Source organism: Heteronotia binoei, chromosome 19 (genome assembly GCF_032191835.1).
Source record: "Heteronotia binoei isolate CCM8104 ecotype False Entrance Well chromosome 19, APGP_CSIRO_Hbin_v1, whole genome shotgun sequence".
Classification (NCBI taxonomy): Eukaryota; Metazoa; Chordata; class Lepidosauria; order Squamata; family Gekkonidae; genus Heteronotia; species Heteronotia binoei.
In genome coordinates this window covers 25,034,750-25,058,832 of record NC_083241.1, presented here as the reverse complement: position 1 = coordinate 25,058,832, position 24,083 = coordinate 25,034,750, and the positions used below count along the sequence as shown (strand labels likewise).

The 24,083-nt window shown below is 44.1% G+C and overlaps 1 protein-coding gene across 1 annotated transcript in view; it reads right to left on the bottom strand.

The window, feature by feature from the left end:
- The window catches only part of FBN1 (fibrillin 1), a 307,005-nt gene that overhangs the window by 48,444 nt on the left and 234,478 nt on the right, over positions 1 to 24,083 (bottom strand). The window contains 10 exon segments of the mRNA XM_060259853.1: positions 5,685 to 5,810; positions 6,986 to 7,057; positions 10,246 to 10,404; positions 13,451 to 13,573; positions 16,045 to 16,170; positions 16,297 to 16,365; positions 16,800 to 16,964; positions 18,025 to 18,147; positions 19,474 to 19,596; positions 22,800 to 22,925. Coding sequence (XP_060115836.1) covers positions 5,685 to 5,810; positions 6,986 to 7,057; positions 10,246 to 10,404; positions 13,451 to 13,573; positions 16,045 to 16,170; positions 16,297 to 16,365; positions 16,800 to 16,964; positions 18,025 to 18,147; positions 19,474 to 19,596; positions 22,800 to 22,925 — 1,212 coding nt within the window.

Sequence of the window (24,083 nt, the reverse complement as noted above, 5' to 3'; positions counted from 1 at the left end):
CTCCCCACCTACCTTGTCCATTGAATAGTAGGTGCAACTTCATAACAATCCCTGGCTTAGGAGAGCAGGCAGCCAGCCAGCCACCAGGGGCTTTGCCACGCCCTCAGCAGCCTTCATTAATCCTTGGAGAAACTCGCCCCACCCTTTCTCCATTTCTTATTGTATAACTTTTTAATGTCATTTTAAAATTACTGTATAACTTTTTATCTGAATATGTTGTTAGCTGCCCTGAGCCTGCCTAGGCGGGGAGGGCGGGATATAAATAAATTTTTATTATTATTATTATTATTATTATTATTATTATTATTATTATTATTATTATTATTATTATTATTATTATTATTATGTGATTTTGGGTGGCAGGTGGCTTGCTGGCCTTTAGACTGGGGGGGGGGGGGCGGCCCTGGAGATCCCCAGGGTGAGTGAGTCTTGCTTGGGCTGGTTGGATCTCTAGCCAGCCCAAATAGGCCTCACTTGCCTGGGGTTGCTTTTGGCTTGGGGGAGGGCGGCATATGCTAATGAGTTATGCTCATGAGCTCCACCACCTATTTTTTCTACAAAATGACCCCTGTTAGTAGCAGTCATTTCATTTAACTTAATAGCCAGTACTTTGGGTAGGGATACATTTCCTCAATATGTTGGCTGAAAGTACCAAAATTCTGCCATTAATAAACCAATGGAAAAAATACCACTGAGAGAATTGCTGCTATGTGTTCAGTGCCCCTTGAGGGTACTGGCCCTTTGTTGGATTGAACAGCTGAGGCACGCAGCTACAGGGGACATTACCTGAAGGCAGGGCCTTTTTGTATAAAAAAACCCAGCAGGCACTCATTTTCATATTAGGCCACACACCCCGACATCGCCATTGTTTAGCATAGGGCTTTTTTGTAGAAAAGGCCCAGCAGAAGCTCATTTGCATGTTAGGCCACACCCCCTGATGCCAAGCCAGCCAGAACTGTGTTCCTGTGTGTTCCTACTAAAAAAAAAAGCCCCGCCTGAAGGAGAGCAGAGGTGGAGGGCTGTGCAGAGAACGTCTCCCTGTGAAGAAACCTGTGAGCACTACAGGTATTTGGAATGTGGGCATCTCAATGAAGTGAGGAAAAAATACAAGCTCCCCCCCGCCCCACCTTACAACATTAGCAAAGGTCATGACTCTCTTGTGGGGAAGTCCTGAAGTCAGGAGAAGGAAAGGGAAGAACGAGGTAAGCTGGAAGAAGAGGACCTGGGGATGGTCTTGTGCTTTTGCTATTATTGCATCTGTGAAAAAAAGCAAGGCAATCCAAGAGGGTGCTCTGGGGAAATGAATGAGTTAAGTGCCATTTGGAGGGCTGAGCCGTTACATTTTAAATGGGATGGAAGACGTGTGTTTTGTACTCAAGTATGCATGCTGAAGCAAAAGGTCAATGGGAACCGGCTCCTGCTTCCAAGACTCACCATGTATGCCAGTGGTACTCAAAACTGTCTGAAGCTAGACCCATTTCTAAGTAAACTGTTCTTTTCTGGGACCCCACCTGCAAAGTAACCCCGTGCTATTCCCTCCCCTCTCCGATATCACACACAGGAATTTCATATTGATCTAACACTGAACCAGTGTTTTGCTTTCCTTGTTTTGTATTCACATACCATTACTAAGCTACTGACTGTATTTCATCGCTATTCTGCACATTACCATCACCTCCACCCCGCCCCCAGAACCTCTTCTCCCAGCTCACCCTCCTCCTGGCCTTGTGTCTAGGGCTGTCAGTCAGTAGGAGACTGGAGGCAGCAACACCAATCTTGCCCTCCACTGCTTTACCAAGTGACAACAGTGGTCAGGGGCTGCTGATGGGAGTTCTCCTGCTGTAGCAGGAGGCAGAGCAGCCTAGGGCTTTTTTTTTTTGCAGAAAAAGCCCAGCAGGAACTCATTTTCATATTAGGCCACACCCCCTGATGTCACTATTGTTTTGCACAGGGCTTTTTTAAAGGAAAAGCCCAGCAGGAACTCATTTAATATTAGGCCACACCCCCTGATGCCAAGCCAGCTGGAATTGCATTCCTGTGCCTTCCTGCTCAAAAAAAAGCCCTGAAACAGCCCCTATTGGACCCATCTGCAAGAAAGCTGTGACCTCCTTCTGGGTCCTGACCCACAATTTCCAAACTGTTTCCTTATGGCAATCTTCCCCAACAAAACCACTTGTGCACACACAAAAAAGTCACAATCTGACTAAACAATAGCTGAAAATACACAATCCTGTCTGTGACACACCCAACAGGGGTAACGTCACCAAATGTTAACTTGTATGTCAAAATACTAATTCTTTGAAACACCTTCTTCCCGAAATTTTTGTGAAGTTTTGCAATTCCTTATTAGCTTCTAATTAGCATTACTTTTTTTTTGACCTACTTTTCCTTCCTGCTGACTGCCTGAACGGTACTTTTCCATCAGAAAGGCTGGCCCGCAGTAATGATTTTCACTCAAACTCCTTCTCGGTTTATTACCCCAGATGGAGGCACGCCCATTTCAAACAGCTGTGCTCTGGTATACAGAATTTGCTACAGGCGAGCCAGGCCTCTGGCCAAACATTGCTAGTCGGATCATGGTGGCTGTGTGCACAGAATTAAAAGCACAAGGCCTCAGCCTAAGGTGGCAGAGTTAGACACCAATCGGCTTTCTAAAACAAGGGTTTGTTTGTTTTTAAAGTTTGCTTCTGTCGAGCTGGTTTAGACATCAGGAAAAGCGAGGAAAGCAGAAATTTAGGCAGCTGCTGCTCTCCTCTCCCCCCTGAATTCCAGATGGCTTCTTGGAGCATCCAGACCTGCTCTCGGCTACTACACCTGCGTAGGGAAAAAACAGAAGCTGCTATTCTAGCCCACCCTCTTGATTTTTTTTTGCTGATTGGAATCCTACAGGTGGCAACCAAACCTGAATATATGAAAGATTACACAGCGATTGCGTGTGCATTGCAAAAGTCTGCATGTGTCTCGGGTGCATTGGGAAATAATCTTCAATTTGAATAATTTGTGTCTGACCCAGGATAACTACCTTCCTCAGGCATGTGCTTTCACCTAAGGTCAGGGTTTTTTTGTAGCAGGAACTCCTTTGCATATTAGGCCACGCACCCCTGATACAGCTGAACCTCCTAGAGCTTATAGTAGGCCCTGTAACAAGACCCCTGTAAACACTTGGAGGACTGGCTACATCAGGGGTGTGTGGCCTAACATGCAAATGAGTTCCTGCTACAAAAAAGCAGCCCACTTGCCACAAAGAGCCAGCTGGCTCAGAGTCATTCAAGTGTTATTATCTGGGGAATATAGTGGCTTGGAGCCAGCAATGCCAAGCGGGAACATTCATGATTATTGTGTAGTCCCCCTTGTACAAGATCTTGTGCAACACCCAGTGCTTTCTTCCTTGTGTATTTTTTAGCACCCCCTGCAGCTGGTTTGCCTCTGCCACCCTCCTACCTGGAGAGGCTTCCCAAGTCTTAGAATCAGGGTGTGGGCAAGCATTGTTATAACCAGGCCTCTTCCCTGAAAGAGCTCAGCCTTAAACACAAGCTTCAGCATTTCCACATTCCTCCCCCGCCTGGTCTGATAGCCCTCCTTGTATTCTCTCCTCCTGACCTGTACTCCATCTCCGCTTGAGTCTCTACCAAACCTACCCCATCCTTCCCTGGCCTTTAATCTGGCCTTTCAGTCTATTTTCCTTTCCCTTTGCCCAGGTGCTTGTCATTAGAGTTCTGGCCAGCTGCCTGAGATTCCCTGTTGTGATGTGAATAGGCTGATGCTCTTTGTCACTGGCTGATGATGTTATTGGCAGGTGATTAGGAGCTGCTGCAGGAGCTGGCTGTTGCAAGGGCTGGCTCCTGGATTTCCTGATCAGCATGGGACCCAGCAGCAAGGCAGAGCTGTGGCATGACTCTATTCCCATCTCTCATCATAAAGGCTCTTCCACTATTGAGCCAGGGAAGTGCAATAGATTCAAGGTTGCCACTGGGGTGGAGGCTGGGTGAGGGGCTGCACCCACACAACTTTATAGCTCCCAGACACTGGTTGTGCAAGATGTTGCATTAGTGGAAGCCCTGTAGCTAGAGGCCTTGGGGAGAGGGAGCCATGGGGATGAAAGCAGGAAGCTGGAGATGCTGAAGGCTGACCCTCTTCCTCTCCCTTCCTGAGCAATTTAAATTGTGTAGGAGGGGCATGCAGGAGCTGCCAATAGACTCACCCTTTAAATGATGTGGAACAGGCAATGACTGCTCCTGGGTACCCCTCCTGCACAATTTAAATCATGCAGGAGGGGGAGGAAGAGGGGCCCTCAAAACTGACATGGGGCCAGGGCCTGTGGGCCCCTGGTTAGCTATGGGTACAATACGTTTGTTGCAGTAAAGGTGGCTACAACACTATTTCATGTTTCTGCTTGTGCAAGAGCTCTGATACAAGTGAAAATATTCCATCGGACCCAGGCCATGAAATGGTATTTTGTCTATTTCAGACCTTAAAGTCAAAGGGAGAGACACACCAGAGACCTTCACAACTGAGGCTACGGAAATCTTTGGCTCTCAGCAGTGAAAGAGAGCTGCTGAAAAGGTTTTATTTCTGGGGGGTATAACTGGTGAGCATTTGCACTTCATTTATATAAAATGGTCCATCACAAGCATATGAACCAAAGGCTTATAAAACAGTTTTATACAGGAGGCACATTAAAACCACCTAACGTTTCAGCATGCTGACAGTCCTCATCCAATCAGCCAAAATTCAAAAGGAAGAAATTCTCCAGAACAGAACTCTACCCAATCAAGCCAGCTGCTCACCACTGTCCTCTTCTGGGTGAACAGGAGAGTCTTCTCTCCTTCATGGCTTATGTTGTGTTCTGTCTTCACCAGCTGCCCACCCCCTCCAAAGGGCAGCTGCACATAGCTTCAGGAACAGGGGGATAATTTTAAATGACCTGTTAGAGAACCAAACCATGCTAATGTGGGATTCATTACACAGATGGAGGGGTGTGTGTGAAATAATATGTGTATGAGGATCAAACCATGAAGAACTACACATAAGGGAGAGAATAAAGCATTCTAAGTACAAGATGATGTAGAGAAAGCAGAAAAAGTTTCAACATATCAGTAGCCTGCACAGAATCTCACTGTTCCAAAAATGATTTTGGCAGGTTCTTCTCTCCTGCTGTGACCCATGGAGCCACCCGGCCACTGAAGGTCTGTTCCTGTGGGGTCCACAGGCCCTCAATGTACAGAGAAGGGGGGGGGTTGCTATGGAAGGAGGTATCAGCAGAAACTGAAAACTTAAGTTCCCTTTAAGTGTTTACATATGTGGTTGCACACAGACCAGTTCACTCCAACAATGTGTTCTTTTCACAGAGGAGAGTTCTCAAAGAGTCCATGTAGGAGAAACTGTGGCCCTCTGCTTACTATGTCCCACCACACCCATACAGTGGCTGCAGTGCCTATAAACGGCACCTAGCAGTGCACCTCATAACAGCAGTTGCTAATGCACAGCACCTGTTCTCTGAAGGGGGAAAAAATGTTCATTTGTTGTTAGGAGAACACTGGGGCCAGAGGGGAATGCAGCAAGGTGTGATGTTGTCTCAGTGTGAATCCCGAAACCTATGCTCCTCACATGCTACACATACACCCCAGTACAGGTTATAGATGCCGCTGTTTCCACTGGATGGGCTTGGCTTGGAATCCCCTTACCTTCACAGATGAGCAGTTTGTCATTGTAAAAGAATCCTCCTGGGCACTCGCATCGGAAACTGCCGACCAGATTTATGCAGACACCGTTCTCACACACACCTGGGATCTCACGGCATTCATCAATATCTGCATTGGAAAAATTGAAATGGTTGGAACTGAAAAATAAATAATAATTATAATATTTTTTAAAACATCACATTATATAAAATTATCTATCTATCTATCTATCTATCTATCTATCTATCTATCTATCTATCTATCTATCTATCTATCTATCTATCCATCCATCCATCCATCCATCCATCCATCCATGGCTTTTTGTAGAAAAAGTCCAACTGGAGCTCATTTGCATATTAGGCCACATCCCCTAACACCAAGCCAGCCGGAAACTGCGTATCTCTGTGTTCCTGCTAAAAAAAAAAGCCATATGAACATAAAAGAACCCATGGTGGATCAGGCCAATGGCCCATTCAGTCCAGCACTCTGTGTCACACCATGGCCAAAAAAAACCAGGTGCTGTGAGGTCCATCAGTGGGGCAAGGGCACTAGAAGCCCTCCCACTGTTGCCCCCCCCCAGGCACCAAGAATACAGAGCATTACTGCCCCAGACAGAGTTCAAGTTCTGCTTTTGGTACCCCAGACTGCCTTGGGGTTTTTGGCCCCCCTTCATGTGAATTAAAACAAGAAAGGGAAGAAGGGAATTCCCTCTAAGAATACTCTTGGCTCCATGGCTGTGAATTCTTGAGTTTTATTCTTCTGGGTTTCAGAATTGGAAATCTTGGCAAGGAAACCTTTCCACATTCGTACAGTGTGTATGAAAAACAATTAGATTGAACCCTTCTCCCCGCCTCCCTCTTTAAGCAAAGATTCCGCCCCCCCCAAAAAAATTTCAATACCCAGAGGAACTGGTGTGAAATGTCAGATAAAAATCTGTGCTTTAGGGAAGGGGGGGGGGGGAAGCTCCCAGTTCTTTTCCAACCCATTGCTAATTGGCAGCAGTCCCAGAACCTCCTTGCTTTTTAGGATCCATGGTTTCCTAACTGAATCTTGATTATAATGTCTTCAGAACTCTACCCTGCTTTCATCTCAAGGAGCACAGATCACAACTGCCAGCTAAGACAAACCAAGAAAACGATCGGCAAAACCTGACAGACATGGAGGTTGACTTCTATTATCTTGTTTAGTCTCCGCAAGTGCCTGGGAAAAGACATATCTTGAAAACAATCCCTTTCTTCTTCCCTCCTAAATCATACCATATGGGATTTTTTTAAAAAGGAAAATCTCAACAGAATTTAACTCACCAACGGGTAACCCTGTGTAGATGTCAATGAAAAAGCCAGGCCTTTGACTTCCACAGAGTGTTGAAAACTCATCTGGGAAATGGAAAAACGAACATTACACATAGGTGAAATAATAAAACAAGATTTTTTTTTGCTCAGCTTTTTTGCTTTAGCTTACAATGGAAGTCAGTTTTTAACCTATGCCTTTGTGGACTAGATTTTTCAAATAGCCGGTGGATTCTTACGAAGCAGTATATTGGTTCTGCAAAGTGAATGAGTTGGTGAATGTTGTCAGAAGCAAGCCCAAGATCACATGGGATGCCCTTCCAAGGAATATACAGAAACCAGGTTGTGCTTAGGGATATGGTAAGAGGTTTACAAATTATGCACAGTGTAGAGAAAGCAGAAAGAGAATTTTTGGGGGTAGGGGGGAGAAGTCAATTGAGGAATCTGGCAATAGCTTTAGGACAAAAAATACTTCTTGACAGGGCTTCTTTTGTAGCCAGGAACTCATTTGCATATTAGGACACCCCTCCCTGATGTAGCCAATCCTCCAAGAGCTTACAGGGCTCTTCTTACAGGGCCTACTGTAAACTTTTGGAGAATTGGCCTAATATGCAAAGGAGTTCCTGCTACAAAAAAGCCCTGCTTCACACAATTAACTTGAGGAGTTCACTGGATGAAGTGGTGAGTGAGTGAGTGGGGATTAGATAGTTGGATAGGTCTAGCAACAACTATTTCCCACGATGGCTACACTGAACAGTAGGGGTGTGCATTTGGCTATACCTGAGGTTAAAAAAATAGCCTTTCAGCCAGATATAGATCTAGGTATTTTTCTGGATATCTGAAATGGCCAAGACCTCAAAATCCCAAAAATATTTGGGATTTTTCAGAACCACTAGACAGTCAAAGTTAAAGAGTGTTTAAAGGGATCACAGTTCCTTCAAATACTTTCCAGGTACACTTGGAGAAGGTGTTTAAAGGGACTGCAAGTGCTTTAAACACCTTTGGAGTTCACTTGTGGACAGCAGAAGGCATACAAAGGGACGGTGATTCTTATAAACGCCAGCACCCCCTTCTATTGAACCAATGGAGGATAGGGGCACCTTCTTTGGGGGCCCATAGAATTAGAGCCCCTGCTACAATGTTTTTTGAAACTTTGAGGGGGGGAGGTTGAGGAGAGGCACCAGCAGCTACACTGCAAATTTGGTGCCTCTACCTCCAAAAATAGCCTCTCCAGAGGCCCAGATACCTCCAGATAAATTCCCCATTATTGACTATAGGGTATAACAGGGCTGAAAAAAAATCAGGATTTCTGGAAAATCCCAAATCTGAACACCATACCAGTATTGGGATGCAGAACTATCAGAAAAATACTGCTATTTTTCGGGTTCAATATACTCAAACCTGAAAATACCATTTTTTAATTTTTTTTTTAATTTATTTATTTGCGTACCCCTACTAAGGAGCAGTTTCTAGGAAGCAATGACTTTCCTGCACTGAGGCTGTGGTGAAATGATACTGTCTTTGCTGGTGACAGCAAGAAGGAACTATACATGCATTGCGGGTGGAGTGGAATAAAGCTAGAGAGGCGTTCCCCTCAATGAGCCCTAGTGGCTTGACTGGACAACGTGAGTAAATTCCACCTAGTTGTGGTACAATCAAGCCCTATTTCCTCACAGGAGCCATGAATGGAAGGGAAGGGATAGGGCCTTCAAAACTAGCTTTCCTGCTCTGCTATTAGCATCCCCCCCACCCCGAAAGATGTCCATTAAGAACAACCACCTTTAGAGTGTCAATATCACTCAGCTGGGTCCCTTGCTGATCAGGAAGTCCAGAAGCTGTCAATATCAAAGAAGGGAACCAAGAATCAATTAGCAAAACCTAGTGGAATTGAACCTTCTGCTTTACCTGCCCAGCCCTGATGTGAACTGAGGCTGCATGAGCAACACTTGCATTTTACAGACAAATGCAGATGTTTGACCTCTCAATCTGTTTTTGCCCTATGCAAGCATTCCACGCTTCAGGTTATTTTTTTAAAGTTGAATTTTGGAGACTTTGGCCCTTTCTGCATACACAGCTTACTTCTGATTTTCACTGAAGTCTAATCAGTTGGGGTTTACTTTGAATGCTGTGCCTGTACTCTGCATCTTTTTTCCCCTCTCTGATTGCTATTGGAAATTGCAGAGTATATATTCTGCATACCAATAAGCAAACCTGGGTAGTGTTTTGGGGTTGGTCTCTCCTGATTGGTTATAGTTTCACACTGGGCATGTCTTGAAATAGGAGATTCTTCCAGCTGAATTTACTGTGGGTTTGGCTTATTGTTCTCCCCATCCTACTTTACCAGGAGTTTAACACTAATATAGGATGGCTGGAGAAAGAAAACCATTGGCAGGGATGGTTTTAAAAGTTTAATGAGAGGAGATGCCAACCACTTGGCAGCAGGGAGGCAGCTGTGTGACTTGGTGGAGGAGTTTCATGAGGGGGAGGTGAGTCCCCCCATTGTTATTTGAACATAATATGACAAAAGGGGAAGACCAGATGTTGAGATGGACCAGACTTTAAAAAAAAAGAAGGAAACAAGACTGCTGCTACCTCAGAGCAGGTTCCACAACATTATCCTCATATTTGAAATATTTGTGGTCAGAGTCAATTTAAAAGAAAATCTAAAAAAGAAAAAATTGCCCAAAAGGGGAATCAAACCAACAACCTTGCTGTTAATAGCACTGTATACCAACCAAGCTAACTGGCCATTCCTGCAAACAAGTCAGACAAAGGCAATTAGTTTCCTATTTTCCTATTTCAAAAGGCATGCCTAGTGCAAAGCTGACCAATAAGGAGAAACCAACTGGCCTGCAGGGGGAGGCAGGAGGAAAAGTCAGAGGAAATGTGTATGATTTTAAAGGCCTGGAAACGAACTAAAAGGATAAATCATTACAAAAGGACTCTGAGAAGCCCCAGGTGAAAAGCAGACTCAGAGCTGAAGGGGAGGTGGAAATCAATGCAAGAAAAACAAAATGTGATTGAAATGCACAGGGGAATGTAGAAGGGGGGGGGGAACTCTCAGCTGTGATGCACTATGAAAGTGAAGGAAACGGAGGTGCAAAAAGGGCCTTTGCCAGTCCATTTGTGCACATGTACACACAGCTCACACTCAAAACTTCATTAGGAAATATGGTGAACTAAAACAACAACAACGCGATCTGTTGGCATTCACCACACCATTTGTTGCTCTGTGCCACTCATTCTACATATGCTATGCTTTCTCCATAACTAACCAGTGCTTGGGATGGGGCATTGTTCACACGGTCTATTCCAGGCTCGTCCAATGTTGTAGGAACAGCAGCACATTTTTTTGGTCATGTTAAAAAGCAGCTCTCCATCGCAGGTTTGATTGTCAGCGTAATAATTTCTGTAGCAAATACTCCTCCTCATATCTGAAATGGCAAAGAAACAACAGGACAAGGTGTCTCCGTGGGCATGACGAAGCTTGAGCTAGAGAACCTCCTTTAAGCAGAAGGTGCTGCTGAGTCCCGATCAAAAAGTGAGGTGGCCACCTTACAACCAGGGGTTTTTTTTGGAGCGGGAGCTCCTTTGCATATTAGGCCCCACACCCCTGATGTAGCCAATCCTCCTGGAGCTTACAGGACTCTTATTACAGAGCCTACCGTAAACTCTTGGAGGACTGGCTACATCGGGGGCGTGTGGCCTAATATGCAAAGGAGCTCCCGCTAAAAAAAAAAAAAGCCGTGATTACAGCAATGGATTTTGGGTGCCATGAAAGGCAGCAGGGTAAGAGAAAGACAAATCCACTGGGCAAGCAAGGCCACTCGAGAGTTTCCCTGTTAATGAAACAGTACACTCTGATGGAATGTTCCATCCTGACAGTAATAGGGTGCTTATGGGAGGGGCACCAAATTTACTCTGGCCAGCCTTCGGGCAAGTTTTGAGTGCTGTCAAGGTTGGTGAAAACGGAGACAGGCAGAGGTGGAATTCTAGCAGGAGCTCCTTTGCATATTAGGCCACACACCCCTGATGTAGCCAATCCTCCAAGAGCTTACACAAAAAAGAGCCTTGTAAGCTCTTGGAGGATTGGCTACATCAGGGGTGTGTGGCCTAATATGCAAAGCAGCTCCTGCTAGAATTCCACCCCTGGGACAGGTATCTGACCTGTGGGGTGCTATCCATCAGGCAGGTCTCCTACACAAGAGTAGTGCTCTTATGCAGCTCTCATCCATTGCTTGAACTTCTCATGGGACTGTGCTCTGTGGAAATGAGCATGCATTTGTCTGAAAAGTTAAAAACTGCAAAATGCAAACAGCATTTTGCAAAGGACGAAAACACCCTGGGTTGACCCTGCTTTTAAGAAACAGGATACACTAAGCATCATTCTGTCCCAAATGTTTGTTTCAACCCTCTGCTGGTTTTTGTTTTTTGTTTTGCAGGAGTGGGTGGGGAAGAGTTCTTAGTTGTTTTTTGGGAAGAGTTTGCTCAAGTCCAGGGTTCTTATGTTATACGCTCACAGCTATTGAAAAGCTACATCACCATCCATGGGAGGGGGGAGGGAAACAGTTTTACAGCGTTGTCCAAAATCCCACAAATGCCACTTGGTTTCATAACCCAGGACACCCTCATCAAAAAGCCTCAAAACCCTTGGCAGCAAAGCACCGCTAACTTCAACCAGTCGTAGGTTTCCATTTAAAACCTTGCTCAATTTGTGATTTCATATCCTTCTAGTGAAATACTGGGAAGTGAATGCCCTCATGTCTTTGGCTCAGCTTTGCTTAGACATTCTGAGTTCATTTGAATTTGGAACCTAAAGAGAAATTCAGCAGAGCAGATGGGACTGAACTTAAACCAAATGTAGAAACCCTTGTACTGTGCTTCAGTAAATAACCACAAATGACACATTCATGCACATGCTTGTATATGTGATGGAGGGCAATGAGCATTCCAAAACCAGGCCTTGAAGTCAGCAAGAGCGCAGCTCCTGAGCCTTTCTTATGGCCTCCCCTCCTCCTCCCCACCTACCTTGTCCATTGAATAGTAGGTGCAGCTGCATAACAATCCTTGAATTAGGAGAACGGGCAGCCAGCCAGCCACCAGGAGCTTTGCCACACCCCCAATAGCCCTCATTAACCCCTGGAGAAGCCCACACCACCCTTTCTCCACTTCTTATGTGATTTTGCGTGGCGGGTGGTTTGCTGGCCTTTCGACTGAGGGGGGGCAGCCAAGGAGAGCCCCAGGAGAGCGAGGCCTGTTTGGGCTGACTGGATCTCTAGCCAGCCCGAGCAGACGTCACTCGCCTGGGGCTCTCCTTTCTTGTGTCAGCTTGTTTTTGGCTGGTGGGGGATGGTGGTGGCGGCATATGCTGATGAGTTATGCTAATGAGCCCCGCCACCTATTTTTCTACAAAATGACCCCTGCCCCAAACTATGGACATATTTTTATGCATGTATTCAACATGCACATTTTTATCCTGGCATTCCTCCAAGGAGCTCCTACGAGGTAGGTTAAGTGCAGAGAGACCAGCCAAAAGTTACTCAGTGAGCTTCCATGGGCAGTGGGGGATCTGAACACTTATGGAAGTTTTGCCATAGTGTTTAACAGAAGAAGGATTCAGGACTCAATTCTGCTTCCCACCATTAAAAGCATGACAGCCATCCAATGGCTTTGCCAGCCAAACTTCCCTCTCTGGGAAGATCTGTTCATGGATCAGTGGCAGGAAAACTTTGCTTCACCAGAGGATGTAAGCAGAATGTTATTTACAGAACGATTAACGATGGGAAGGAAACAGTAAACTCTAGCCAGGCTCTCTGATTATTCAAGTTCAGATTCATCAGAAGTCCCCTCCCCTCAAAAAGTTTCTTCATCCCATTGATGGACATGAAGAAACAGGCCCACATTTTTGTTTTGTGCAGGCTGCCTTGGCTTCACTGAAGTTCAGAATCTGGTCAGGACCTGCCTATCTACGGGGCCGTCTTTCTCCACATGTTCCCCAGAGTGCACTGCGTTCAAGGACACAGGACCTGCTATCTATCCCCGGACCAAGGGAGGTCAGACTGTGCTCTACACGGGCTAGGGCCTTCTCAGTGGCAACATCAGCAATGTGGAACGCCCTCCCGGAGGCCTCAAGGGCACTGCGGGATCTCTCCCAATTCTGCAGGGCCTGTAAAACTGAACTATCTCGACAGGCCTTTAACACTTAAATGGGAGAGGACTGCCACCCTACACTGCTGAGCGATACCACATATGGAATTACGATACACTGTGGGATCATTGTCAGAAGAAAGTAAGTTATGATCCTGCCTATTGAAGTATTGAGCAGCACCATGAAATGTATTCTATGTATTTTAAGTGGGGTTTTTTTTGTTCTTAAGTTGTATTCTTGAAGTGTTTTGAACTGACTGTTAGCCGCCCTGAGTCTGCTTGCAGAGAGGGCGGGATAGAAAATTAAAGTGATAATAACTGTAAAGCACTCACCCATACAGTTGTTCCCACCATTGACCTGCAAGTAGTCAGGAGGACAAATGCAGGTATAATTGCCAATGGTGTTGTAGCAAGTGCCAGGCCCACAGATGCCAGGTGTGGCACACTCGTCAATATCTGCAAAAAAAGTACAAGAATGCAAGTTAGTGCCTGAAAGCAGAAGAGATGCCATGTAGCTCGAGCTTGTGTAGAAGCCACTCTGCCCTACTGCAGACAAAGAGAGGCCGGCTGTGGAATGCAATAAAAGCGAACTGCACAAGATCAGGAGGTACTCTCTTCTTTATCACCGTACCACAGAGTTGAGCCCTTTCTTAGGTGTAACATCAAAAGTGAACAGCAGTGCCCAGGCTTTTCTTTTTTTGTAGCATGAACTCCTTTGCATATTAGGCCACACACCCCTGATGTAGCCAGTCCTCCAAGAGTTTACAGGGCTCTTATTACAGAGCCTAGTCTAAGCTCTTGGAGGATTTACAGGGCTCTTATTACAGAGCCTAGTCTAAGCTCTTGGAGGATTGGCTACATCAGGGGTGTGTGCCCTAATACAAAAAGGAGTTCCTGCTACAAAAAAAAAAAAAGCCCTGCAGGGGGATAAAATGGGCCAAGCCAGGAGATGAAGCTAAAAGGAGCAGCGGTGGAATTCTAGCAGGAACTCCTTTGCATATTAGACCACAAACCCATGATGTAACCAATCCTTCCAAGAGCTTACAAAAAAGAACCTTGTAAGCTCCTGGAGGATTGGCTACATCAGGGGTGTGTGGCCTAATATGCAAAGGAACTCCTGCTAGAATTCCACCCCTGAAAAGGAATACTTATCATCTCTCCTCCATCTGTTTAATATTTACTTGGTGCAACAGGAGTCCTGCAGAGAAACAGAGATGTGATACAATCTCGGACCTGAGAGGCTTCCACCTAAATTAGATGTACATAGAAGAGGGGTCGTGGTTCAGTCATGGAACATCTGCTTTGCACACAGGTGATCCCAAGTTCAGTCCCTGGCATCATCAGTTAAAAGATCTCACCATGATAGAAACATAATCTCCACTTTTTTGAAGAAGGACATTTATATATCTAAAGGCATCCTGTTATATCTACCACCTGTAGTAAGTTTAAGGACATAAACAAACTGCAGAAATATTGTTATGAGAAAATTTTATTGTTCTAGCTTTAAAACACAAACTAAAATTATAATTCCATGAGTAGTTGAAAATTATAACTATACCTTGGAATACAAATTTTAGTGCTATGGGAACTGTCAAAGGCAAAAGATAACAAATGAAAAACTGCAGTCATATTACTGAGATTGAAGGAGAATGAAATTGTAAGCCACTGGGGAGGAAAGTAGAACAATTGGCCCAGCTGTTTTCTCCACGAATACCAAGACTCCCATGACACACAGAGGTAGAATTCTAGCAGGAGTTCCTTTGCATATTAGACCACACTCCACTAATGTAGCCAATCCTCCGAGAGCTTACAAAAAAGAGCCTTGTAAGCTCTTGGAGGATTGGCTACATCAGGGATGTGTGGCCTAATATGCAAAGGAGCTCCTGTTAGAATTCCACCCTGATGACACATATAAATGTATGAAGCTTCCTTGTATTGAGCCATATGGTTGATCCTGAGTATTGTCACCTTCTGTCTGACTGTGGCTCTCCAGGGTCTGTGGCTGAGAACGCATTTTTAATGATTGTTATAAAAATCCTGCATCCCAATATTGGTCCATTGATTGAGAACCACTGGTTTAAGGCAGTGGCAAACCATCCCGTAAATAGTCTGCCAAGAAAACGTCACGATGTGACATCACCCCATGAGATGGTAATGACCTGGTGCTTGCACAGGGGACTACCTTCACCTTTTTATGTTTTCTTTAAATATGCTACACTGAAAAAGGTGGTTTTTAGCCACGGACCCTGGAGAGCCACTGTCGGTCAGAAGGTGACTGTCACCACCACTTGGAAAAATGATAGTTCTCCCCTCCATTTTATCCTCACAACAACCAGCCTGTGAGGTGGGTGAGATTCAGAGAGAGGTTCAGGGACAGGGAATTCTTCCAAACAAGTATGCTCGGGTTGCAACTGGAGATTACTCTTTCTCGACACAAGAATATTCCATGTGAAAGAATAAGCCAAGTTTGTGCACAATCTTAGTATCATTTGGCTTTGAGACAGGAGTGATAGTCTTTGGTACCTTTATCAAAAAGCTGACTTGTATCTATTTTTGTAACCCATATCACTGGCTGAAAAATGCAGGTCCTGTACTATATAGCAGGGGTGGCCAACGGTAGCTCGCCAGATGTTTTTTTTGCCTACAGCTCCCATCAGCCCCAGCCAGCATGGCCAATGGCTGGGGCTGATGGGAGTTGTAGGCAAAAAAAATCTGGAGAGCTACCATTGGCCACCCCTGCTATATATAGCACGATCAGGAGAAGGAGTGGCCCAATAACACAGCAAACCTTCATGGCAGAGGAGGGTTGCAAATCTGGGTTTTCCAGATCCTAGTCCAGTGTTCTCACTAACCACCCCGCATTGACCCTACCACCTAGGTCATTAAAAGAAACACATTCTGATGCTGAACCAACATGACTTGCTCACCATCACACACTCGAGTCTCTTCATTCAAGTAGGATCCAGGTTCACACTGACACTGAAAGCTGCCAAATGTATTGATGCATCTTCCTCCTTGGCAAAGGCCAGGTAGCTCTTGACATTCGTCGATATCTATTGGATGGAAAACACACACCACATTTTAAAAGACTGCAAAAAACCCCCCTAAAAACAAAAACTACCACCAGGTTCATCACAGAACATTGTAATATTAACTGGAAATAAAAAAATATACATTACCTTCCAAAATAACTGTAATAGGATTGGGTCGGAATCCTTCTCCACCAGGGCACAGCTGCTTGTATTCAGCTGAAAAGGGAATAAATACATTTTTGTGAATCTGAAATTGTCAAAAGCTTCACTGCAACAATTGCCGTGCTTATTCTGCCACCACAATATTTTCTCAGTACAATTTCCCAAGATTTCTCATGCTGGGGATTCCAAGGTGGAAACTAGAGACTTCAGATATTGTTTTATGTATATACAACCCCTTTCATCTACCACTCAAGATTCATCTGTGCCGAAAACAAACATAAAAGTCTATGCAATTAGCAATATTTTTGCACAGATGGTTTTGTATCATGCAGCTCTTTTTTGCTGTATGCTGGACCAAATCCATTGGATTTTTCTACCATAAATAACACAACCTTCCGACCATGTAACACACACCCTGTGGATGATCCCGTTTAGAATTAACACTCCCTAAAGATACAAGCAGACTGAGATGCAGATTAGCCACTTACTTGAGTTCACAGCTGGGCAGTGTTCACAGGGAATTCCCCAAGCTTTACCAAGGGAACAGCAGCAAGAAGCTTTGGACACTCCGACCCCGATTTCATTGCTGCAAGCTGTGCCCCCATTGTCTCCTCGAGGTTTAATTTCCAGGTAACAGTAGCCAGAGCGGGTATCTAATGGACAAAGGTACCAAGTGTTTCAATCGTTGTCAATGCTTTTTAGAAGTCTGTGTTAACAGCAGAGAACCCGATATAAGGAGTGTTCCCATACAGTCTTCAGCTTTTAAGCAATGCATCACTTTTATTTATGAAAGAAAAATGTTAACCCTTAACAGTAAAGAAAGTTCAGTAGTTTTGCTACCACAACCACCACCACCACCAAATAAACACACAAATAAAAATCCAGGCCAGCTAACATTCACTATTCTGAGAGTCCCTTGGACAGCAAGGAGATAAAATCAGTCAATCCTAAAGGAAATCAACCCTGACTGTTCCCTGGAAGGTTAGATACTGAAAATGAAGCTCAGATACTTTGGCCACCAAAGAAGAAGGGAGCACTCACTGGAGAAGACCCTGATGCTGGGAAAGACTGAAGGGGAAAGAAGAAGGGGACGGCAAAGGATGAGATGGTTAAGACAGTACTATCAATGCAACAAACATGAATTTGAGTGAACTTAGGAGGATGGTGGAAGATAGAAGGGCCTGGCATGGTGTGATCCATGGGGTGGCGAAGAGTAGGAGCCGACTGTGTGACTGAACAACAAAATCCAGCCACCAGACAATTTCTTACTTGCTAAAGGAGCCTTTCTCTAACTTACATAGCTCTTCTGTTGAAGGAACAGTCATTTAAGTTGGAGAAAGAGGGATGGTGGCTCAGTGGTAGGGCATCTGCTTGGTAAGCAGAAGGTCCCAGGTTCAATCCCTGGCACCTCCAACTAAAAGGGGTCCAAGCAAATAGGCATGAAAAACCTCAGCATGAGACCCTGGAGAGCCGCTGCCAGTCTAAGTAGACAAGACTGACTTCGATGGACTGATTCAGTATAAAGCAGCTTCATATGTTCAAAGGTTTCACACTAATTCATGGAGTGGTGGGACAGAGGCCAATACTTTTAACTGTTCTCTTTAACCTTCCTAATCTTCCCAGAATAATGCCTATACTTCCAGTATAGAAGGAGACCCATTGGTGTTTAGGAGAACCCAGACTTTAGTAACTGATAAAGGAAACAATGCTTACCAACACATCCAACACGAGTGGGATTCAGTTCAAAATCTGGGGGACATTCGCAGTCGTAACTGCCTGCGGTATTGATGCAAGTGCCACTGATGCAGGTGGTGGGGTCTTGACATTCATTGATATCTGTAGGGAGAAAAATACCACTGGAAATAAGCAAATGCCTCCAGGACAGTGCCACAAAAATCCAGTTGTGTGGGGTTTGGTAGCCTTTTCAAGTAAGCTCAAGCAAAGAACCCATGACAATCACTTTCTAACTTTTTTTTACATAGGAACCCAGATAGATTCTAATCCAGTAGCACTTTCAGACCAACAAGATTTGGGGGGGTATAAGCTCCCTTTGTCAGATATGATGGAGATCGCTGAGTTTTTATAGCCCACTCTCAAGGAACTCAGGCTGCAAAGGCTGTACATCAGCTTGAGGGGGAGTGCTTAGGGGAAGAAAATTAGTGTGATATGAATCCTATGTCCTTTGCTGGGGGGGGGGGGGCATTGTTCTGAAACGGGGAGCACATAGAAGTTCTGAAATCCCCCTTCATTAGAATCTTTCCCTCTAACATCTACTATTCCCTTCTTTGTTGGCTCACCTAGAAATTGTTTGCAGGGTTGGAATTTTGCATTCTCCATATGCCTTGGGAATATTAGACAATGGTATTTCTCTAAGATTAGACACTACGCCCAAGACCTAAAATGGATGCAAACTAGATGTCTGTGAAATTTCAACCCTCAGCCTCTGTCATCACCTGGGAAACTGCTCCCTAAAAGGAGACATTTGGGTCTCCACAGCAGCATGCAAAGCTGCATTTTGGGGGGGGGGGGGGGGCGCAAAGCACATGGAAGGACTTGCTTCTGTTAAAGAAGCTCTTAAGACTACAGCCATCAAGAATTGCTTCATATATAATGTATGTAGTCAGAAGAAGTGGCCAGACCAGGTTTCCTGATTTCCACTTTTCCTTTGGTCCAAATTTGATGGGAAACACAGATTTACTGCATGCTACAGTTAATTGTTTAGATTAGATGTAAAACTTGGATCACCTTCCCATAAAATCTATAGGTAGAGCTGGTCAAGATATATTCTATTCTAAAGGTTTACGCAAGATGCTGCAAAATGTGGAAATTGCCATCACTAAACATTTCCCCAACCCGACAGGAAAGACATTTGTAGGAGGGGAAACTGAATGTAACCCAACTTGTGTAATAAGCAAGATCAAAATTCACATCATTTGCCATTTGAGTCTACTGAGCAGAAGGGATGCAGAGATCTTAGATGAGCAGCTTGTAGAAAATCTTCCAGAGAAATCCTAAATAGAATTACACCACTGAAGTCAAAAAGTTAGAAGAGTATAACTCCACTTAGAATCATACTGAAAAACTCTTCAATACTTCTAAAGAAAGCTATGCTTGGGAAGTCAAATAGAGTAACACAGCCTTGTTTCCAAAATGCATCTTTACCTGTGCAGTTACCACCAGTTCTGTCCAATTCATATCCTGTCTCACACTGACATCGAAACAGGCCTGGAAGGTTGTGACATGTTCCATAGACGCACACATCCGGAAGGGCACATTCATCAATATCTTTATTAAAGGGAAGATGAGACAACAGTAGTATTGATTATTTTCACCACAAGAACCCAATTCGACAGAATTCAGTATTTTTGAAGTGATGTGCAAAACTGGATACAGAATCGCCTGCGTGATCTTTTAATTCAACAAACAGGCTCCATATTTCAGTTGCAACGGAGGCCCTCCTTCCTTCCCCAAAAAAACCCTTCCCCAAATTCCTCATGAATGGCTGTGAGCAACTAGAGGAACTTTTCCATTCATATTTAGATGTTGCAAAGGCAGTTTATACTCCATACCAGGGGTGGCCAAACTGTGGCTCTTTCATACATATTGTGTGGCTCTTGAAGCCCCTACCATCATGTCAGCCAGCTTGGAAAATACATTTCTCTCTTTAAATCACTTCTCCAAGCCAAGCCAGATGGCAGCGTGGAGAATGCATTTAAAGTTAAAGCTGCTTTCTTTCCACCTCTCCCTCCCTCCTTCCCCCATCCATTTGCCTTCCTTCCTTGCGGCTCTCCAACATCTGATGCTTGTGACTTGCGGCTCTCAAGCATCTGACATTTATTCTATGTTGCTGTTACGTTAAGCAAGTTTGGCCACCCCTGCTCCGTACCATGCTGTTGAAGAAACAGCAAGAGAGACTTGCCATTTCTATCCTCTGCAAAAGCAGAAAGGATATGTCTGAAAGACACCCATGATGATCTATGATAAGACCCCCATTTTCTGGGATATTCCATCATTTGTTTCATCATATGTTCCAGGGAGGTTAAGTAGCAACAATTCCTAAGGTAGCTTTCCCCTTTCCTCATGTTTGAGGCATCCTTTCTTGCTTTGCATCAGATGAAAAGAGAAGCAATAAACAAAGCTCTGGATGCTTCTCTCTTCTTCTGAAGCACGGAGCAAAATAACAGAATGGGCCTCTTCATTCCATGACCCTCCCACTCCTACATGGAGAGCTGCACAAGGGGAAGGATCTTGTCTCATTTGCAAAGGCTTTTTTTGCAGAAAGGCAGAAACAGCACAAGCTGCTCTCTTGGTTTATATGACTCTTAAGAAAGAAGAAGATATTGGATTTCTATCCCGCCCTCCACTCCAAAGAGTCTCAAAGCAGCTCACAATCTCCTTTACCTTCCTCCCCCACAACAGACAGCCTGTGAGGTGCCTGGGGCTGAGAGGGCTCTCACAGCAGCTGCCCTTTCAAGGACAAGCTCTGCCAGAGCTATGGCTGACCCAAGGCCATGTTAGCAGGTGCAAGGTTTTACTAAATGCTGTTAGTCAATACATCACAGTGTTTTCTTTTTTGTATAGCTTGTAATATGAACTGTGATCCCAGGTTGTTGGTTTTTCTGCAAATATGTGACAACAGACTCCCTCAGCCCCCCTATCAGAAGTCTGGTTGGTGATTGGTAAATGTAAATGTAAAACTGGTAAATGTAAAGCAACTGTAAATGTTGTTGTTGATGATGATGATATTGGATTTATACCCTGCCCTTCACTCTGAATCTCAGAGCGGCTCACAATCTCCTTTACCTTCTTCCCCCACAACAGACACCCTGTGAGGTGGGGCTGAGAGAGCTCTGACAGAAGTTGCCCTTTCAAGGACAGCTCTGTGAGAGCTGTGGCTAACCCAAGGCCATTCTAGCAGCTCCAAGTGGAGGAGTGGGGAATCAAACCCAAGTTCACCCAGATAAGGGTCCATGCACTTGACCACTATACCAGACTTATATGGATGCTTCCCCCTATCTTACCACTCCATCGAACTAAATATATTAATTTATTATAATATTTATACTCCAACTTTCCTTTGGCCCAAATCTGAAATCTCCCTTCAGTCTAAGGAGACTTCCTCCATATTAAGTGACTATATCATTGGTGGGAAAGTCAGTTAACTCAGAGGAAGGCTCCTTGTGCTGAAGGAAGGCTACATGGATGCTGGTTGGATTCATCCCAATGACTGGTTACTATACTCATCCATTATTTAAGGACCCTTCCCTGAAAATAAAAATTGTAAACTATTGTAAACTAGAAAAATACAAATGATGCTAAGTGATAGCAAGTGGGGGGATAAAAAAAAGTGGGTGTCTATATCATAGAATGCATCTCAGATACATTGTGGTGGCTGAAAGTGCTGTCAAGCCATAGCTGACTTCTGGCAACCCCATAGAGTTTTCAAAGTAAGAGCCATTCAGAGGTGGTTTACTGTTGCCTGCCTCTGCACAGTGACCCTGGGCTTCCTTGCTGGTCTCCCACCCAAATACTAACCACGGCCAAACCCTGCTGAGCTTCTGAGATCTGATGAGACTGGGCTAGCCTAGGCCACACAGGTCAGGGCCAGATGCAGGGCGTTTTTTTGCAGCATGAACATATTAGGCCCACCTCACTGCTGTAGCCAATCCTCCAAGAGCTTACAAGGCTCTTCTTACAGGGCCTACTGTAAGCTCTTGGAGGACTGGCTACATCAGGGGTGTGTGGCCTAATATGCAAAGGAGCTCCTGCTAAAAAAAAAAAAAAGCCCTGGCCAGATGCATTGTGCCTCCTTGCTTTATGGGGTTCCTCTTAGACTCAGCCATAAATTAGAGAGTGGGGTGGCAGGTATGATAGCATCCACAGCAATCCAAAACCCCTTGGCACTACCAGTGTACTGCAATGGAGGAATTACTGTATCACTCAGAATTTTGACTCAGTATGTTTTCAGGTTGTGAAATGTTTCTGACGTGTGTCTTGACCACATTTTTTTAACTCTCATGGCTACAGCTGCACAAGCAAAATCAAGGTCAATGATAAAAGTAACAGAAATGAGGGCTGCCGGAACCAAATCTGCATAATCAGCCAGATCAAAAAATATGAAGCAAAAATCTCCCAAGGGAGCCCTCGCTGTTGTTTCCTTAGGAGATAGCCTTTAAATTATGTTTAAGAAAAAAAGCAAACTGAAACAAAATATTTCTGTTGCCCAGCTTTAGATTAATGCTTTAAGAAGCACACAGAAACAACAGGGGTGGAATTCTAGCAGGAGCTCCTTTGCATATTAGGCCACACACCCCTGATGTAGCCAATCCTCCAAGAGCTTACAAGGTTCTTTTTGTAAGCTCTTGAAGGATTGGCTACATCAGTGGGGTGTGGCCTAATATGCAAAGGAGCTCCTGCTAGAATTCCACCACTGGAAGCAACTAATATAACAGCAACCCAGTATGATGGTTGTTTATCATTTACACTACCTTCACACGCTTTTGCATCTGGGCTTGGCAAAAATCCCATATCACATTCACAGCGATAGCCTCCTGGGGCATTGAGGCACTGCCCATTTTCACAGAGATTTGGGTTTTCTGAGCATTCATCAAGATCTGAAGGAAAAATGGGAGAGAGAAGCAAATGAGTATAGATAGTCTTTCAGGTAGGTGAACAAACAACCACATGCAAAATTAGAAATTCCATATAAGCCTCAGCAAAAAACAATGCATGATTCCATGGACAAAGTATAATGATACAGTGAGACTTTGCTTTCAAAATTTAATTACCAGCAGTTACCACGTTTGCTGATAAATATCTATGTTCAGCTTTTCACATCATTTTTTGCAGCAGACTAAACAGTTAACAAGCATCAACAGAACTTTATAGTGGATGACAGCTAGAATAATTGTTGAAATATCTTCCCAATACCTCTGCCCACATGCATAACAATGTTTCTTTAAGCTTTTTCCATCTCCAATATACAATAGTTACTTATAACAAATTTGTCTAATCTATGATCTCAGTGTCTTAATAGGGCTGAAACAAACATTTTGGCAATAAATTCACTCATAGTTATGCAAGTGAACAGGTATATATTAGGTCTATTCATTTCTCAAATTGCATATGAAAAGAACAATAAAACTCAACTCGGTCAAATGCCTTTTCTCTGTCTGTATAGCAAAAAATTGTAGAGATTATTAAACCTATTTTCCTAACATTCCATTTTCCCCTCTGCCATCAAACTTGTCTGGACCTCTCTTCAAAATGCTGCTGAAACTTAGCCAGACTGCCAATACAGAAGTCAACACTTTATCATCTATATCTGATAAAGAGAGGGGCTAATATGACTCTGGTCCCTCAGAATCATTTCTAGTTTTTATTAATATTATTATGAAAAACCTCCAGCCAAGTCTTTGGAACATTCCCCATAGTACTGTTTGAAAAGGGATTGGTCATAATTGCTTCCGATTCGACTGCAAAAATCTGACAGTACACACAAGGGATTTAATCTGTTCCAACAACATATTGTATTATATTGGTCTAATTTCTTTTATAATTATAAATAGTTATAGCTTGTTCCAACTGACCTCTGAGTTCTACTGATAACAGTAGAATTATCTTTTTCAAATATAAACTAATATCAGTCCTTTGGGAACCATTGTTTTTTATAAAATTTACCAAAGTACACAACAAATTCTGCAAATATGTCCTGCTGTAAATGAGATTATAATCCTTTATTAGCTATTGGGATAAAACTGTTTTATATCTCC